Source organism: Sminthopsis crassicaudata, chromosome 3, assembly GCF_048593235.1.
Source record: "Sminthopsis crassicaudata isolate SCR6 chromosome 3, ASM4859323v1, whole genome shotgun sequence".
Taxonomy (NCBI): Eukaryota; Metazoa; Chordata; class Mammalia; order Dasyuromorphia; family Dasyuridae; genus Sminthopsis; species Sminthopsis crassicaudata.
Window position 1 is genome coordinate 386062047 of NC_133619.1, and position 21148 is coordinate 386083194.

Below are 21148 nucleotides of genomic sequence, written 5' to 3' on the forward strand. Positions count from 1 at the left end.
TATAAAATTTCCCAATTCCTATCACATTATTTTATCAGGCTTTATGAATATATGAAATTTTTAAAAAGGTAATTAATTTAATTATCCAAATAAGGCCAATTAGAATTGATTTCCTTGGTAATTTCCTACTTTATCCATTCAAATTTGCTTGTGCTTATTTGGCAACCAACATATTTTGAAAGAAAATAAAATGTGTCAATTGGCAGGAATAGCCATGTCTTTATTCACTGGTTTTATTTCCTCATTTATACTATATTTAAGGAAGTTTTCCCAACATGTTGGCATGTCAATAAGTCAGGATCCCATTGTAACTATATATGTACTACTAAGATAGATAAAGTAACAAGTGGTTTGTTCCAGTTTGGATAAACTTGTGTCAAGTTGAACTTTCAAAAAATAATAAAAAAACACACAGGCATGTACATACATATACATGCAGGTATAATACGAATATTAGGGTATGTTAATATCCTTTATTACAACACAAATATCTGCTTTCATTCTTGGTCTATAATAGTGTCTTTCTACTTGATAAATACAAATGCAATACAACTTGAAGGGAAAAAACAGGAATGCTATTGGAATTTAAATCTAACTAATGTGAAGAGGCCTTTTAAAAATCACTTTGTTGAAATTTAATCTCAAGTATTCTCTCCCCTTTGGGGTATGTTATGTATGAAATCATTTCTCATCTATGAAGCTCAAGCAAATAGTGAATCCATTTTGGAGAGGATGGTCAAATATAATGGGTCATTGTGCCTAATGTCTATAGAGTACAAAAAAGCCTTTGATTGAGTAGAAATAGAAGCAGTGTTAGAAGCACTGAGAAAGGAAAGAATTATAGAAATATATATTGGTAGCAGGAAGCATCAATGTCTGGTATCGTGATTTTAATTTGCAAAGGACTTAGATTCAGATAAGCCTACTATCTCTTCAATTGTCAATCAAGAAACCAGGAATGAAGTTATTATTTCAATATAATGTTGATTGTGTTAAGTATCTAAAGGTAATAATAGTATTAGGCTTTATATTATGTCCCCAAAAGTTAAACACAGAAATAGCATTTTTCTCTTATTGCATTTCCTTAAAGATAAAGATTGTTTTTGCCTTTCTTTGTATGTCTGTACTAAACACAGTACCTGGCATATAGTTAGTACTGAAAAAATACGCACTGACTGACTTTATATTGTTTTCAAAAGTGTTACCAGCACCTGTATGGTACAAATTGTAATTTAAGGATGGAGTGAAATTCATTTATTACCCTGGTTTCTGATTACTCCCATCCAGCAGGTCATTCTGCTTTGATCAAGAAACATACACAAGATACTTCATGTTAGCTGGCAAAAGATGTGTGTGTGTGTGTGTGTGTGTGTGTATGAATGAATGTGACTTGACACTTCAAATAATTGCCAAAGAACTTAATATAAAATGTAAGTATAACTATATGAGCTGAGACTCATGCAGGGTTCTGTAGAAAGAAAAACATTTTAGTTTCCTCATCATGTGAAAGGACTGCTTATTTATTTCCTTCCTTCCAACTATCCAGTTTCTGAGAAATAGCACAGGGCAATAGTTTCAGTGAAACAGGTAGCCAACTGGAGCATTCTGTACATAGGTCAAAATGCTTCCTCTTACAGCAAAGTAATCATTTTCAAACAGAAGCATCCTAATGGCTTCCTGGGGGTTATTGTGATAGGTGGTAAGGAATAAATCTTTTTGATTTTGGAGTACAAAGGTTTCATATTTAAAACCACTCTCATCCTTTCAATGATGGATGTTCTGACCAGAGACAGTTGATTCAGCTTAGACTGAGTTTTTCCTGAGGAAGTTTTAATTATTCCATTTGCTATTTTGAGTCTCAAGGTACAGTAATAGAGAAATCTTTCCAGAATTTTAGTAGTAGCTGGAGAAGATAATGAATAGGAATTAGTCAAACTGGTGATTCTAAAATAAAATTGGGTGCTATTGCCCAATATTCTGCTGATTTAAAAGGAATGTAATCATGGTATTCAGTACGTAGATCTCCATGCATGCATATGTATACACATACACACATACATTCACTCATATATAGACTGTTATTTTCTTATAGAATATAAGCTTTTAGATAGTGGGAACTGTCTGACTTTTATCTTTTTATCAGCTGTGACTGGCACATAGTGTGTACTTAATAAATACATGTTGATTGGCTGAGTAGGTATCTAGAATTGAAAGGCAAACTTAGAGGTCATTTGTCCTATCTCTTGAGAGAACTGGAGTCCTGAGAGATCAAGAGATCTGTCTGAAGTCACACTAAAAGAAAGTGGCAGATCTTATATTTGAACTCAGATACTATGATGCCAAATTGAGAGTTCTATCCACTGTTCCTCACTGTCCAAAAGTTCTCAAATATCAGGGTTTGCATACTCAAGAAATTTTTTTGTATAATTCAGTTCCAAAAAGGCTTTCCTTTAAAATGGTCAGGTATTTCATCTTAAACTGTTTGAGAGAAATTAATTTTTTAATTAAATTAAATAAAGAGGCAAGGATAAGAGATGTTAGGAAATGCAAGTGACATGCAAAATTCTTTTTAAAAATATCTTTTTTGAAACTACCTGCCTAGATAATTGCCATAGTTGTACTGCATATTTAGCAGATATAGACACAGCCATGATATCATTAATATCTGTAGCTATATAGATCCTGAAATCTCTTTCCTTCCTCACTTCTAAGGTCGAAATCTGGGAAATGTGGTGGTGGGCTGTTTGTGTGTGTGTGTGTGTGTGTGGGGTGACATTCTAATTGATTTAAATGAATAGCTCTCTTCCTTGCAGTAGCTCCCCCTATAAGCACTGGATTGTCATTCCACTGATCAATATTATGAAAATGTCATTTTAAAAACTGTTGCTCTAAATTCCTGTAAATTAGCAGGAGTAATTGTCCATTGCTAGGATGTCTTTGTGAACTGATAGAGACTGCCTGGTTGTCATGAATACTGTTTCTTCCTTCCTGAGGGGGTGAACCATGCAACTCTGTCAATAGCCACATGTCCCAGAGCCAAGATTTTAGAAGTCCATACTTCAACAATCTGGACAGATCTTGTTTCACAATATAGACTTTTCTAATCTGACTGAACTGTTCTGCTTAGGAGCAAACACAACTGGAAGGATTGAACTGTACTGGATGACTCAACCAGCTTCCTTTTGATTAGCTTCCTTAAATGCTAAACCGAAAATCATCCCCTTCCTTGTAGATAAACAGTGCTGTTTTATCCATTCTGATATCTAATCTTCCATTTTGATTTTTATGGCTAACAACATTTTTTTTTTTGATCAATGGGGCCTCTGGCATCCCTTTTATATCTGGTAGGTCTTTCATGTACCCAGCAGGTTTTTCAGATAAAGTTTCCAAATGGTCATCTGTCCTAGAAGGAGTACTGGGTCTTTTATGAGAATTTCTTCTTTAATAGGTCCTTGTTGTTACATTAATAGGGTCAGAACTATTATCTAACTATCCTTGGAAAGTTGATGTGTGTGTGTGTGTTTTACTTTTTTCCTTTTATTACTTCTTTTAATAGCAAAAACAAAGTTGAAAAGAAGCTAAATATATTCCATGATAGATATTTCCTGGGGGGAAAACTGTGACAGCTTCTCAGTGTTGATACATACAGGGGATTCAATGTTATCCACAATTCAATAGTGTACTGAAATCACTTGCATCCATATTTTGATCAACATATACACTGATAGCCTACCATATTAAAATAACATTTTGGGGAGGGGGGAATAAGGGATTTAAATGAAATAAACCCTGATATTCATCTTCTACTTCCTGATCTATATCTTGCCACTGGACCAAGATGACTCCAAAGGATAAAATAAGGTTGCTATCTTTGAATAGACCTCCCTCACTTAAATCCAATTCACTTGAATGTCATGGCAACACCCCCCCCCCCAATATGATGAAGAACAACAAACAGCATTCTCCACTCTAGAAGTATACAATACAATAGATAGGTAGTTCAAGTGTTAGTGTATCTGTGCTCATTTCTGCTTCTCAGAATTACTATTAGCTTAGCATTTTTTATCAGAGTTGGAAGGGAAAAAGGAAGGCAGAAAGGAAACAAATACTTATTAAATTCCTATCACTGTGTAGAGTGCTTAGAATGTTTTTCTCTTCCTTATTTATTCTATCTTTTTTTTTTCTCTTTGAAAAACTGGAACAATTAACTCTTTTGTCTCAGGCAGTTTCATTTATGATTTCTTGAAATTGGGCTGTGGAAAACCAGACTTTGATAAAACCCATTGGGATTCAAAGGGAACTGCTTGACTATGTTTTTAAATCCTAGTTACTGTGGCTCTCACTGATTGGCCCATAATAGGTCCTAGCCCAAGCCTCACTTCCTCATTGTTTGGTGTTTAATGGTTCTGAGTATAAATAGCATTTGTTTCTGTTTTATCAGAAACTCAGAGGGTCTTCCCCTCCCAAATTAATTCCTTTGAGGTCATCTTTTGCTTCAATTTTTACTTAGCTTAAATAACTGAGCAGATATTGCCTCAGACAAACTAAGACTTGGGGAAGACCTTAATATTAAAAGGCCAAGGTTTCCCACTGCAACTAGAGCCTTCTTCAGTAATCCGGTACTATTGCCACTAGAGTCAAAGGAGGAGAAAGTGAGGCTGGTGATATTGCATAGACTTACTTCACTTAAATCTAATTCACTTGCAAATCAAGATATCACTCTTTTAAAATCATCAGTCCTCTTCTTTGAGAAAAAAGGACAAACAATCTGATCCTCACCATAACCCTAGGAAGTAAATCCAATTGAGAAAACTGAGAAAGGCAGAAATTAAGGGATTTTCCCAGCTTCTAAGTATCTGAGGAAGGATTTGATTTCTGAGATCTGGCTTTGCAAATATTGCACCACTGGTTGTCAGAGATAATGTTTAGAAAATAGTCAGTGGTCATCTATTCTAATCCTCTAATTTTACAGCTAAGAAGTAAGACCCAAAACAATTATAGTGATCACCTATATCAATAAGAGAGTAGCAGAGACTAAATTTGAAGACTATGTTCTACTCATACTCTGTATGTCCAGGGTAGTTCTCTGCAGGGCCTCAGGATCAGCAGAGTCAGGATCAAAGTCCTTGGTCTTTAGGAGGATAAGTGAAGGAGGCAGGCAAGCTGCTCCTTGTCTAGTCAAAGATGGATCCTGGACTCTGGAACGTGGAGTCTGAAGTCTCCCCTGCTGAGTGAGCTGTGGCAGAGAGATTCTGACTCTTCCCCTCAGCCCTCCAATCGTTTCCTATGATTACCTAACCACAACACATTCAGCACACACATTCCATGGTGAGGAGAGTCATCAAATCACCATATCACCTAAGTATAAGTTTATAGAGTCATTATCTCACATTGAGTAGGGACTTAGCCTTAAGTACTCTGCTATTCTGGATTCAAGCACACCTTTTCAGAGTCCCAGCTCTCTGCAGTCCTTCCAGCCCTCTATAATACTCACAATCTTATGCTCTTTCAACTCCATAAAATAATAGTTTGTTGACTTGAGACATGATATAGTGATAGGATACTGAACTCAAAATAAAGAGATTTTTGAATCTGAATACAAATCTTCAGATCTAATGTTGGACACCAGCTTTTTGATCATGGATAAGTCCTTTTTGGCTATTAAAACAATTTAAACCATTAAAGATTAAACTGGACTAAGATTTCATATTTCTTTTAGATTTTCCTGGTGTTTTCCATATATAGAAGCTATTTTACTTTCATAATAGTCCTGAGAAATTGGTAAAACATGTATTCCCAATTCATGGATGAAGAAAGTGAACACAGAGGCTGCTTATTTGCTCAAGGATACCAGCACTAGAACCCAAATTTCCTAGTTTCTAGTCTGATGCCATTTCCCCTACATTGAATTATCACTTTCCTCTCCTTCATCTTCCAATGTTATCCATCTCCCATCCTTTCTCTGATTACTTGCTCCCAATTTCCAAAGGGATTGGAGGTTAACAACACTTGCTATTTAGGGGTCAACCAGATTGTAGATTTTCTATCCTGCCAAAACTCAAGATGGAACCAAGGACCTTTAGATTTCCAGTCTAACATCCTCCCAACTAAGCTATTCCAGCCACTGACTATCTATAGAAGCATGCTATAGTAAAATATTAGATATAGATTCCAAAGATGTGAATTAAATTCTCCTCTTAACTAAAGGAATGACCTTAGGAAGATCAGTTCAATTCTGTGAACTATTTCTTTAGGAGAAAAATCAGAATAATAATCCTTGTGGGAGCAAGCTCTTGTGTAGCAAAGCATTTTGTAAACATTAAAGAGCTGTAAAATGTAAGCAATTCCAAAAAAAGTCATAGTGAGGCTAATCAGTAGGTAAGATCTTGTGGCAGCTAAGTAGCTTAGTAGATAGAATGCTGGACATAGAGATAAAAAAAAAAATCTGAGTTCAAATTCAGCCTCATTCATTTGTTAGTTGTGTGACCCTGGATAAGTCACTTATTCCTGTTTGCCTTGATCTACTAGAGAAGATATCTTTGCTAAAACAAAAGAACAAAATCTTCTGGACAGTATGGTTCATGGGGTCATAGAGTGAAATGCAACTGAACAATTTGGGCAGCTGGGATAAAGTGATGTGTCTGGAGTGAGGAAGACCTGAATTCAAATGTGACCCCAGATACTTACTGTGTGACCAAGGGCAAACACATTAATCGAGTTTGCCTCAATTTCCTCACCTATAAAATGAGCTGGAGAAGGAAATGGTAAATAACTCTATTATCTTTGCCAAGAAAATACCAAATGAGGTCATGAAGAATCAGACTCTTTGTTTGATTATTTGTAAAATAACTAAACAACCACAAAACAAGATCTTAAAGATTGCTTTACCATTTTCTCCCACTTTCCTGTTGATTTTCCTGCCAATCAGAGACTATATCTACAGAACTACGTCTGTGTGGTACCCAGGAAGGACCAAGTATATGTGTTTTTGATAAATGCTTTAGGATGAGAAAAATCTTTTTTCTCTGATAGTGATATTAAAGCAGTTTCAAGATGGAATTGCTTTGTACCCATGACTAAGTCAGTCAGCAAGTATTTATTGAGGCCATCATAATGTTTAGGAACTTTTTAAATATAATAAAAATGAGGGGAATCTAGATGGCCCAGTGGATAGAGCACCTGTCCTGATGTCAGGAGGACCTGAGTTCAAATCCAACCTCAGACTTAACACTTAACTAGTTGTGTGACTCTGGTCAAGTCATTTAACCCCAATTGCCGCACCAAAGTGTGTGTGTGTGTGTGTAATAAAGATCAAATGCCAGAAGCATTTGGGACCTTAGAAAATTATAAGATTAACATACACATGAGAAAATGAAGTACCAGCTAGAGAAAAGCTATACAAAATATTACTGGGGGGGGGGGGTTGGAACTAAATGCTCATTCTCATGGTCCACAGATTACAATTATTTCCATCCCAAATTACATGATCTTTGTCTTAAGTGAAATTTTGTAAGTTAAATTAGTCTAGTTGAAAAATAGCCTCTCACTTCCTTCTAAATGCTTCTTCCTCTTTGATTCAACTGAAATTGTTCTTTCCAAAATTACCTGTGCTCCCTTCATTGCCATATTTAATAGAATACTATCAGTCCTCATTTCAGATCTCTCTGTAGCACTTGAGACCCTTGATAAACTTTTCCTACAAACTATCCCTTCTCTAAGATTTTTACAACTGCTTTCTCTTGGCTGTTCATTCTTAGCCTCCTCTGCTAGATTGTCAACCAGGTCAATTATAGTTTTGTCCTGGAACTTCTTTTCACCATTTCCATATCATCTCATTTGGTGATCTCATCAATTCCTATTAGCTCAATTAACCTTTCCGAACAGATGATTTCTTATAATTTTTAAATTAGTTTTTATAGTCTCACACCATCCACTGTTTTGTAGACACCACAAATTGTATGTCCTATAGGCACATTACTGGTGATGTGATCCTGGGCAAGTCACTGAGTAACCTGCCTCAGTTTTCTCAACTGTAAAATGGGTATAATAATAGCACATACCCCACAAGATTACTGTAAGGATCAAATGAGATTATATTTGTAAAGAATTTTAGTGCAGTGCCTGAAGCAGTAATTGCTATATAAATGCTAGCTATTATCATTATTATTATCATCTCAGTTTAGGATCTCAAATGGGGCTTCTGATTCCTCAGGAGGGAGCTGGACTAGGTAATTATTAAACTTTCTTCTAATTCTAAAGCTCTGATGCTATGCATGTCACAGGTATAAAATTAACATATTATGCTACATGGTGAGTCTGACAGACATGGCTAGTTAGCTCACTAATTATGGTGGAACCATATTGGTGTATAAGAAACCTCACCTTTCAGGGCTAACAAACAGCATAAAATCACAGGTAAATTATCCCCTAAAATGAAACCTATTATAGAAGAGTTATGGGAAAAAAATTTCACTTTTCCAGGATCAAATCTTTCTTAGAGAAAGGAATGTATTAATGTACATGAATAAACTATTAAAAAATCAACACCACATAATCTTAATCTCTGAAATAACAGAATGTCACTAGAATGCTGAATTTATATGGTGTGAATTATACAGGCATACATACATATGTACACACACATATATTCATATGTATATGTATATATATATATACATATGTATGTGTGTGTGTGTGTATATATATATATATATATATATACACACATAAGCTAGATAGCAAGAGATTTTCTCTAAGAACCTATGCAATTCATGTGGAAATTTTAGTGCAAGTTATTTCTTGTAGTTCATTGAAACACATATTTAGAATTGAAAGGGATATTTTACAAATAAAGAAATCAAGTCCCAGAAAGATTAAATCATTTGCCCAAGATTATTTAGGTGAATAAGCATTAAAATCAAGATACAAACTTAAGATCTGATTAAAAATCTAGCACTCTTTCACTGGGTTTCTTTTGATCCTTTTATCAAAGAATGCATAATATTTCAGTCAGTAATAGAAAGTTAAGTATGCCTCTCAGGACAATAAAGTTCAGACAGGTTCTTATAATGGCATCATGTGGCACTGATACTGGTGAGAGCAAAATGCTTCTTATGATTAGTGGTATTTATTTTAGCTATAGAACAGAGTTGTTTCTATATTATTATAATCTTGAACTGATTTGGAATGCATGGGGTTTTGCTTGATTTTTTTTCTTGAAATTTGCCTACCCTAATGAACATTTTAAAAATTGTTTTGTTACTTAGGGTAGAATGACACCTTTTTTCTTATAAAAGATACCTTCCTAACATTTCATTGGCATCTTCTAGACTACAAAAATCTGGGCAAATGAGACTCAAGAGAATCTAGAGAAGAAGCATTTTGCTTAAGATATTTCAGACAAATGTGTGGTAGAGACAGAGTTGTGTGTGTGTGTGTGTGTGTGTGTGTGTGTGTGTGTGTGTGTGTGTCTGTGTGTGTTTAAGGTTTCCACTTAAAGTTCGGTGCCAAAGCTACAGTACTTATACATTTTCTAAATGTGTTTTAAGCAATAAGTTGTACAACATTTTTAGAACATGTGTTAAGCTATTTCTCTAAGAATGAAGCTCTTAACAAAACATAAGCACTCTGCATGAGATCTTAGCAGCAAAGTGCTTAAAAGATAAAGTAAGAATTGGTACCATGGGAAGAACACCAGCTGTAGAGCACACAGGTCCATTATGAGAAGTATGGTAGTGGGTAGGGAGAAAATGATTTAATCAGGAGTAAAACCAATTTTATTATAAGGGCACGCAGGGGGTGTGGCACCATAGTGAGAGGGACATTTCAAAATATCTGACAGATTTCAACAATGTGAAAACCCCGTTCTTTAAAGTGACAGTAAACCCCATCAGGTCTCTCTTTTTGATGCTATTGTTAACAGTTGACTGTTTAAAGCTGGCCTGCTAAGATGCTGTCGATCTATTTCAATAGTGTGTAGCCAAATAAAAGACTAATTGTTGAAATGCGATCAATCAAAAATGATCACAGGGTGGAAAGAAGGTCTCTTCTGCTTATTTAGTTATGGACAAAATCATTGTTTAGCCAGAAAGGTAAGAATAAAAAGTGAAGGGGCAGGGGGTAACTCCAATAAAATAAACAGATTCACCTTTGTTTCTTCTCTGTGCTACATCCTGTTAGATAAAGATTGTAACTTTCTACCAGTAGCATAGATGGTAAAAATATACATGTTTTTCATATACACATATATACACACATATGTATTTCATTTGGAAACCACTTTCAGATAGCTTTCACTCATGTTTGAAAAAGAATACAATCTTGATTTGAGTCTCAGCTTCTCCCCTATTTTCCTTCCCCCAAAAAAACATACACACACAAAGAAAAACTATTAACGATGCTCACACTTAGTTATGTCCTTTTATCTCATTCAATTCAATGCTGCAAAAACAATCATAAAGCCAATGTCAAAAGGTAATATCAGAACCAGATGAGTGTGAGTTGAAATAGCCTATTTATTAATATTGATAATTAATAGCAATCGAGTGGTAAATACATGCCCAGGTTACTCTATTGTAAATAAACCTGGGGCTTCATGAAATGATTACTCTACTATATAAATGCTATACACAAAATAAAAGATCTGCTTCAAAATTGCACTAGGAGAAATGTAACCCTTTTTGAATAGCAATATCACCTGGATGCCTTGTTCCTTGCCATCATAAATCAGTAGCATCAGGCCCTGTGAATTCCCACAGATCTTCTTCTTGGGTAAGAACCTTTCTTCACCTTCATAAGTTGGAAATGGAAGAAAAAAAATAACTCCCCAGCACAGCTTTATTTCTATTAAAATCTTGATTTTGTTTCTTTAATATTTAAATTTCTCGATTCACTCAGGCTTCACAAGCAAACATTTTGTCGTTTCTAAAAGGAGTTGGTAAGTGCTTGTGGTTTGTCTTTACTGTTATCATTTTTGACAGCTTTGCATAGCCTGCGTAGGCCAACAGGGGTCTGTCTAATATTGTTGCTGGGCAAATCTTCTTCCCTGAGATGAAAACTAAACAAAATATTTTTGAAGCAGTAAGAAGGAATTAATGTCCTTTCTCTCACAGTACTCTATTCCTTGCTGACATTACATTCAGGCAAAAAAAAGGAGAAAAGTGTTACCCATTATTCCCTTGTACATAGCAAGGCTAACACATGTAAAGCAATAACTCATTTTCTATTGCCATGTTTAGCATATGTCTCCTGTTGGCTCAGCAAGGCCTTTAGGCCGGTCCCTTGAGCCGGCCATCACTGGCAACTCTTAGCCCCTCGGCCTCAAAACCAAATAGCTTTGAATCATGTTGAGCTGTGATGCTAATTTTCATACTGATGCATTATGGGAATAAATGTATCTGACATACTGTGTCAATGGCACTGTCTCTTTGTGTCTCTTGTTTTTTTGTTAGCTGCATTCCTACAGATGGTATTCCATTGAAAATGTTCCCTTCCTACGGAAAGGGAAAAAAAAAACATGCACAGCACCAAACCTCTAGGTGCAGAAGGCTGTTAACGGTTGCTGATGATAGTAGGCAAACATTAACATAATAATTAGTGTCTTGTAATTGTTTCATTAAAACCAGTTGTTCCATTTCTCCTCGTGTTTTCCCAGAAGAGAAGCTGAATTTGGACGACAGCCAGTGGGAGGACATCCACGTTGTCACCGGAGCACTGAAGATGTTTTTCCGGGAGCTGCCTGAGCCGCTGTTCCCATACTGCTTCTTTGAACAGTTTGTGGAGGCAATAAGTAAGTACCTCACATTCAGGAGCAGTTAGTGGAATAGCCTGTTTAAAAATACTAATAACAATAGTAATAATAATAATAATAATAATAATCAAAGAAGAGCAGACACATTCCCAGGGCTGTCTACCTTCCATTTCAGTTGTTGTAGTATTTGATTGCTTTTTATTTCAGGCTTTGCATATTGTCTAAGTTAAAAAAAAATGTGCCCAGTCTAGATTGGCCCACTTATCTAAAACAGGCCTCATGAAATGCAAACAAATAACTTTCCATGGAGACTGACTTAAATGAGTCGCCCTTTATATTCTAGCCTCTATCTAGTCTGTTTTCAGGATTCCAATGAGTACAAAAGACTTTTAAAAATGGGTGCATTTTGTTCAGGTCAGTAACTTATGACATTTCATTAAAGGTTTGCTAAATTACCAACTGAGGCAGTACATTGTCCACTCTTTTCTTTACCCTTTCCCACCAACACTGGTAAGTAACCAGCTGTGATTGACTTGTGGACAATGTGAATAGTATATTTTTAATGATAAAAAACTTCTTACCTTGTATTAAACTGGTGACATGTCATAGAGAAGTTGCATTTCTTTCTGCCCAATGGCTATCATGCAGATTTACAATCAAAAAATTTTTTATAATTATGGGTTTTTATTTCTTTTTTTTTTTTTAGAAAAAAAACACTTTTTAAAAAGTAATATTTATATACACATATACATACATACATATATATATACATATATATATATATATATTTTTACTTTTTTCTTAATGTAAGGAAACTTCTCCCATGGATACTCTTAGAAGCAAGCAACCAACACATCTCTAAATTTAATATCTTAGGGTACACTTATGAGAATTGTGACAGCTTGGAAAAAGTTGCCTGGCAAGCAGGCTCATTTTTTTTAAGGGGGAAAAAAGCTTGCAAGCCTAGCAGGAGCTTAATTAAAGTCCAATCGAGAAAAATCTCCAAGAAAAAAAAAAAAAAAGCTCGACTTAGGAGGTCTGGTCTTTGATGACTGTCTGTGCAGAGCTCCTATTAATGGGAATGGGAATTTGGTAAGCCCACATTGGACAGCAAACTCGTCAACATGCCCTTTCATTCACTTTTCATTTTGCAAAAATTTTCATACTCATATAAGGTCCAGGAAAACTGATGTCAAAGGGAATAAAGCAGAAGTGATTCTCTCAAGATCTTTCTCTTCTTAGTGTTTACAATTACAGAGTTTTCTTTTTTCTTTTCTTTTTTAAGTGCAGGACAATGCTCATCAATGGATTTTCAGGGTGAGGGAAACATTTTTTTTTCTGCATTTCCTAGCTTTTTATTTCATCCACTCCCATAGAATGCGAAGAGTAATCAAGGATCAGATTTTATTCTCATGTTCTAGTAGTTTCTTAAAGCAAAACAAAAAAAAAAAAAACATGCATTTAAAGGCCTACAATCTCTGGTTTTATAGAAAAACTGGAATGTATCTGAACATTTAAATATGTCTCTAGATCAAATGTTTCAAAAAAAATTGGACCAACAAAGAGAATAGTGGAGGATGGGCACAAAAGAGACAAATATGCAATGGGGCTTTGATTACTGTTCACCAGCAAAAACTTAAGGAAGTCACTCAATGTACAATATCTTTGGTAAAAAAAAAATACCAACCAAATATACAACCCTGGTTGTACTTATGTTCTGACTTACTATGACAAATAACACTTAAATTTCTTTTGCCAATCTTCAAATTGAATTTTTGCAATCCATTCAGTCCCTTTTCCAATTAGAAAAAACAAATGGTCATAATCTACCATGAGTACACAAAATTTTTGGTTTGACACAGGAAATAGCACCATTCCATAGCAGCCCTCCACTTGCTTGTGTCCCTGATTGTTTTGGTCAGGAAGGAATAAGGATGGAGTTAATATAGGTCAAGGTTGATGTGGGCAAAATTTTGCCACTGGCTATGTATGGAAGCCACAACCTGCAGTAGAATTCAACTGAAAGAGGTAATCTGTGAGAAAGGAAACAGAGAAAAACAGAAACAAATAAAGGGAAGAATGGAAGTAGCTTTCACTACTAGTGACCAAGATGAAGGGCTTACTGGTCAGATGAAGTGGTAGAGAAATATACACTAATGATAATAATCCAAATCTTTTAGCAAACAGGCAGATATTTCCTAATATGCATATTCTTGGTCTTACTTTAAAGTCCCATTGCCATAGCCTTTTGCTTCTATATTGTGAAACCAAGGAGAAAAAGTGTCCATCATGCTTCATGCTTCCATTTCCATTCATTTGTTCAATAAGCATTTGTGAAACACTTACTATTTACCAGAGACGATACTGCTAACACAGCAACACAAAGACAAAAATAAATTTACTCTTATCTTCAAAGAGCAACAATATGCACACCTGAATAATATATAAATGTGGCCCTACTATGGGGGACAACTTAAGCAAAGGCCCACATAGAGAAAACAGAATGCACAACCATGAAGAGCAGCAAGCAATTTGGCTAGAATTTAGAATACAAGAGGAAGCAATATCTAATCCCATGGCCCATTATCTGTCCAGAACCAGATAATGAAGGTCTTTAAAAATGAGGCTAAGGAGTTCGTATTTTATTTTAAAGGCAACAGGGAGCCACTGGAACTTCTTGACAGGAGAATTACATGTTAAAATCTATGATTTATATTGGATTACTTGCCATCTAAGGGAGAAGGTGGGTGAAGGGGGAGTAAATTGGAACCAAGGTTTTGCAAGAGTTAATGTTGAAAATTTATCCATGCATATGTTTTGAAAATAAAAAAATTAATTAAAACAAAACAAAATAAAATATATTTTAACATTAAAAAATAAAATCTATGCTTTAGAATTTCTGTGTGACAACTATGTGGCATGTGGATTAGAGAGGAGAAAGAGTCTAAGTCAGCTTCATAGTCAGTAAGTTATATGGCAATTATCCCAATGGTCAGGGATCCTGATTTAGAGGGATGATCATAGAGAGGAGAGAAGAGGACAGATTCAATTTTTATTCTGAGATAGAATCAAGGAGGTGAGAACTGATGATATATGAAGAGAAAGAGAATGAGGAGTTAAGAATGGTTCTAAGTTATAAGCTTGGCTAACTAGAAGGGTGATATCTTCATTTGATATTTTTCCTTGTCAAACCATTAATTATTTGGCACAACAGCACTCTATTTATGACAGAAAGTAGATCACTTGCCCCTCTTGGACCCATCATTCAGTTTCAGGAAATTAAATATCCTGGCCAGCTGTGTGATTGTAGCATTCTAGCACCCAGAGCCCCAGGTACATGTATTCAGGGTAAGGCTGCACAGACCATTGTTTTGGTCCAAATCCCTAACTCCCAGCTTCCAATAGCTAGGAAGAGACCATTTCCATTAGACAGATACTACAATGTCCACAGTTTTGTCTCATGAGAACACAATATTCTTTTCTTACCTTCCTCTTCTACTTTTTTTCTCAGGATTTTTCTAAACAATATTTAAGATTGGATATATTCTTTTGGTCTCAAGATGAAAGTTCTGGTAGAATTAGTGCTAAAGTTAAAAGGTGAAAAGTGAAATGCCACCAGAAGATAGCACAAGAAAATTTTGGCCTAAGTGACAGAATGCTCTTGTATACCTCAGAAATTAATAGCCTCTTGTGATGTTAGAAGATTGCTAAACATTCTGAAGAACAGAAAGCATTTACTTTTTAAAAATAGTTTTCTTTTGGGATTGAAAACAAGAATTATTATGATACTTTGCAAATGTCATAGTGATCTTGTATTGGATAATACCCATTAAAGTAACAAAAAATAAAATTTTAAAAAGAGATTCTTTTATTCTTCAGAATCCAAGTGCTTCAATCATTGAACTGAAATTTCATCCTTAATGCCAAAGTAATTGGGTCACCCACAGGTCATTTCCTGAGAATTTAACCTACTCACTGAGAAGACTTAATTCCTTGGAAATGACTTATGCTGAAGCCATTATTCATATTTTAAATGGGGGCTAGGTAGAAAAAACCCCACAGCTATAGCTTTTTTTATGATAGGTAATGCAATCTTACTGACATAGAGCTGTGCAGTGAGACCAAGCATTTCCAGAGTAACTAAGAAGTAGGATGGTGGATTGTATCAGCTTCTCCTTCTCCCCCACCCTGGAAGGCTATACAGGTGTACAAGGCTCAAGTCAAAGGCTCTCCAATTTTAGCCTCCACAGTTTTTGAAGGACAAAGGAGACCTTGAGAGGGTTAAGAGAAGAGCAGCACAAATCACTGAAATGATTTAGTTGAAGTAAAGATGACTGAGGGGTGACTTAATAGCTGGCTCCAAATATCTGAAGCGCTGACCAGCTGTTCTCGTTCTCACAGAAAATTACTAAATGAAATGGACTTAAATTTCAGCAAGGCCAATTTAGGGTAGAAATAAAGAAGAACTTCCTGAAAGTAAACATAATTAAATAGATTTCCAAAAGGCCTATTGAATATTCCCGGATATCTCTCCTTCTTTAAAATCTGGAATACATAACTATTCATTTGAAAGGCTTAAATATTGCACAGCATGACAATGTTTTCCACTCCAGGAATTGTTTTATTTCATTTTTCTGCTGTCCATTGCCTCCCCATCCCATTCCCAGACTTTTCAGTCTGAGGCATGTCCTGATCCTAGCAGTATGCATTTCAGGTTTTTCCCCTCCAGGTTTTTTTTCTTGTGACTTCTCTTACATGAGACACTTTCAGACATAGATTATTTCCCACATTTCCACTCTGCCTTTTCATAAATCACGATTGTTATCAGAGCCTAGGCTATTTGGAAGAAAAAGAATGAATAAAGAAAGAATATTGGTTTCCTCTTTTATGTTATTTATCTGAGAGGAAAAATAGAACTTATTTCTTCCATATTAAAAACATAAGCCCTAAACTCCACCCACAAAAGGAAATAAACAATTTACCAAGTTCTGATCAAGCCTCCAGATGGTGGAGGATTCTTCTCAGCAGTTTTGGACTCAGTTTACAATGTACCAATTTGCTAATACATGGTGTTTTGAGGTTTGATACTTTTGTTTCCATGTGCAATTTTCCTTATTTATTATATAGGTGCAGTAAGTGAACAAGTTACTTTATCTTTGTTCTTCTTCACACATCCCCAGAATATATTTCTCTACTTATAAGCCTAAAGTACCTCTATTGGCATCTTCTACAACAATGGCAAGAATTTATTAGGCATTGCTTAACACCGGGGACTTGAAAAAGAGCAGAAAAGATGGTTCTTACCTGTAGGGAGTTATCATTATAAGGGAGGAAACAATATACATAAAAACTTAGGGAGTTCATTGATGGCTTGTTCAGTTGCTTTTCTGAAATGAGGTTCTTTAATATTAATTCTTCTTCTGTTAATCTGAACAATTTATATTTTTGTAATTATTCATACATTTTACCTTAGATTGTCTACAAATTGGCATACAGTTAGACGAAATATTTCCTAATGATTGCTTTAATTTCCTCTTCATTAGTGGCAGTTTTAAAATTTACATTTTTTATACTGGGATTTGGTTTTCTTCTTTTTTAAAACCAAATTAACCAAAGGTTTACCATTTTATTGTTTTTTTTTTTTTCTTTTCATAAACCAGTTCTGTTTTATTAGTTTGGTTGTTTGAGTTCTTTTTTTGTCTTTCAATTTTATTCATCTCTCTTTTGATTTTTAGAATTTTGAATTTGTTGTTTAAATTGAGGGTTTTTGTTTTTTTCCCCTAGCTTTTTAAATTTCATGCTCAATTCATTGATCTTTCTCTATTTTATTCACATAAGCCTTTAGAGATATAAAATTTTCCCTAAGAACTGCTTTAGCTACATCTCATTGTCATTCTTTTAGATAAAATTATTGATTACTTTTATGATTTTTATATAACCACTTTATCTTTAGAATGAGAAGTTTCAGTTTTCATTTATAATATTTTATCTATCTATGAATTTATTATATAAAGTTTTATTGCTTTATGATCTGAAAAGTATACATTTAATATTTATGCTTTACGTCATTTGATTATGAGATTCTTATTTCTTAATATATGGTCAATTTTTAAGTAGGTGAGTATTTCCCGTTGAAAATAAAAGTATATTGATTTCTATCTCCATTTAATTTTCTTCAGAGGTCTATCATATCTAATTTTTCTAAAATTCTGTTTACCTTCTTAATTTCTTGCTTATTTTGTCGTTCAATTTATGTAATTGGGGGCGGGGCAGGGGGGGAGAGGAGGAGGTTGAGGTCTCCCACGAGTATAATGTTGCTGTCTATTTCTTCCTCTTACTCACTTAACTTATCCTCAAAGAATTTGGATACTATATTACTTGGTGAATATTTGTTGTTTAGTATTGATACTACTTCATTGTCTGTGATACCTTTTTGGCAAAATGTAGTTTCCCTCCTTGCCTCTTTTGATAGGTTTAGTTTTACTTGCTTTGTCTGAGATGAGGATTGCTACTGGGCTTTAAAAAAAATTTTTTTTCTGACTTCAGTATACTCTATTCTGCTCCAGTCTATTATTACTTGTGTGTGTGTGTGTGTGTGTGTGTGTGTGTGTTTGTGTGTGCTCGGGCGCATGCATATATACTTTTTAAAAGTGTTTCTTGTAAACAACACATTGGGAATTTCCAGTTTTTAATCTACTCTGCTATCCATTTTAATTCTAAAGGAGAATTCATCTCATTCACATTCACAGTTATGATACTAATTGTGTGTTTCCCTCCATTTTATTTTCTCTGTTATACCTTTCTCTCTCTTTCCTTTCATTCTGTACCTCCTCACCAATGTTTTGCTTCTGACCATGACTTTCCTCAATCTATTCTCTCTTTTATCAGCACCTCTCTTTTTCTTTTCTTCTTCCTTAGAGGGTAAGATAGATGTCTTTACCCAACTGAGTGTTCATGATATTTCGTTTCTAAGACAAATTCGATAAAAAGGATGTTCAAACAATACTCACTCTCTCCCATATTTCCCTCTATCGTAATGGTTCTTTCATGCCTCTTCATCTCAGAAGATAGTGCAGTTTAGACATAGCCAAAAAAAAAAAAAAAAAAAAAAAAAAAAAAACATGTGGCAGGGGATAATTGAAGACCAGGTTCTTAGTAATTTCACTGGATACTTCTATGAATTCTAAGTGAAATCCACAGGATTGCAAAGGCTTCATTCTAACTATTCACACTGGAGAAACAAAGTGAATCCATCAACTAACAATCACTAATTAAGTGAGTGCTTTATGTTAAACACTAGGGATACAAATATAAAAGTGAGACAGCCCCTACACTCAAAGAACTTGTCACATGTTAATCGAACTATGAAATAAAGCTCTGAAAAATGCATCAATTTAGCCAAACAATGTAAATACTGTATGTAGTGGTTCAGATGGACAACATGGTTTGGATCAAGAATTGAAGAGTAGGAGCTGGTTTTGCTACTCGTTTGGGAAACTGCACAATAACTCCAAACTACAAAGTCCCAAGCCTTTAATGGTAATATTATCTTAATAATAATATATAGCTGTTATTATGAAATAGTACACTCAAAACACATGGTTAAAAATACTTAGGGCATGTCAGCTATAACATTATCAAATATGATCTTTAAAAGACTTTTTCAAGGGTATATATGGCCAGAAATGGAGGTAAACTTGCAATATAGAAAGAATGAAAGATTTCAAATGTCTAAGTATATGGATGACACCAAGATTTTTTCTTGTCTGGAAACATCTCCAGCATGACGGGCATCTTTATTAGTGAAGGAATTGCTCAGTATTAAAATTAAAAATCATTCATGTATATGAGGCAAATCACTAATAAAATAATAAGTGGATGTCAACTCCATGAATTTTTTGTGGTCCCATGTAAATGATTAATTTTGAAACCCTGAAGTTAACAACTACTTTAGAAAAAAAAAAAAAAAAAAAACACAACTATATCCAGTTAAGAGGATATCATAACTACTGGAAAACGTTGAAAAGATATAATTGAATTAAAATTGATATTAATTTTATAATGACTTCTAATGACCTCTAGGAACAATTCAGTTCCTCATATGCTATTTTTAAAAACTGAGCTAATACTTAAGATAAAAATCAGACTAAAATGATCAGACTAAACTTAAATCCTTTTGCAAAGTATGATAGCTGTAGAGCTGGAAGGGACACCTGAAGGTACTTAGTCACACCTTTTAATTTTACAAATGAAACTGAAGCCCAAAGGAAGACTTGTCTAAGATCAAAGGAAATAGGTTTGAATCCATCACTTGTGGGTAGTAATCCATGTACTTCAGCTTCAGTCAGAAAGTAATAGGGTTTTTTCTTTATTATTATATATATTGTTTTATATATATATATATATATAATTATATATTTAGAATTTAATAATTAATAAAAAGTTATATATATTATATATTATATTATATTATATATTTATAATTTCACAATTAAAAAAAGTTACAAAGAAGACAAGATATCAGTGTGCTTGATGGTTATTTATTGGTACTATTACTACTAATAGTACTATTAATAATATTATACTTAATTGTTTTAATCCTATCCAGCTCTTTGTGACCCCTTTTGGAGTTTTCTTGGTAAAGATATTAGCATGTTTGGCCATTTCCTAATTCAATTCATTTTACAAATGAGGAAACTGAAGCAAACAGAGTTAAGTGATTTGCCCAGGATTACATAGCTAGCAAATGTCTGATATGCATGCCAAATATGGAACTCAGGAAGATGAGTTTTGCTGACACCAGGTCCAGTACTCTATCTACTTCACCACTTATTTGTCCCTATTATTAGTAATAGTATTAATTATTAGGCAAAGGTCTATTTAATAATTTAACTTCTAGTAATAGTTGAATAGTAATAGTGCACTAATTATTACTACCACTAAAAATGTATGTGTTTATGACTTAAGCAAGTCAGTTAATCTTATTTGCCTAAGTTTTCTTTTCTGTACAATGATTTGGAGAAGGAAATTTCTTTTTCAAAGATAACCTCAAAGGGGTCACAAAGAGTTAGATAAGACTAAACAATAACACTAATAGTAATAATATTTGACTTGGCAAAAAACAAGGTGCTTTTTCCACAGAGTTTTTCATTTATATATTGAGATTTTATAAGATTGCTTGATAAAATCAATTAGATAATTAGTCTAAAGAATTGAAACATATTAAAATCAACTTCAGTTATAGCAAAGACAAGGAATATAACATATTTACCAACAACATTTGTTATTCTGATCAAGGGTTTCCTATAAAAAGTGCATGAGTTTCTATGAACACTGAAGTACCCCAAAAGTTCTGTTAGTGCATTAATTGAATTGATAGCTTTCAGGCTATCTGCAACA

General features: G+C 34.3%; 1 protein-coding gene across 3 annotated transcripts in view; it reads left to right on the plus strand.

Annotated features, from left to right (window-relative positions):
• Positions 1–21148, plus strand: part of ARHGAP15 (Rho GTPase activating protein 15) — an 818431-nt gene that overhangs the window by 651610 nt on the left and 145673 nt on the right. For all 3 annotated transcript variants that reach the window (XM_074302035.1, XM_074302034.1, XM_074302036.1), the window contains one exon: positions 11654–11788. In XM_074302035.1, the coding sequence (XP_074158136.1) occupies positions 11654–11788 (135 nt within the window). The remainder of the gene's footprint in view (positions 1–11653; positions 11789–21148) is intronic.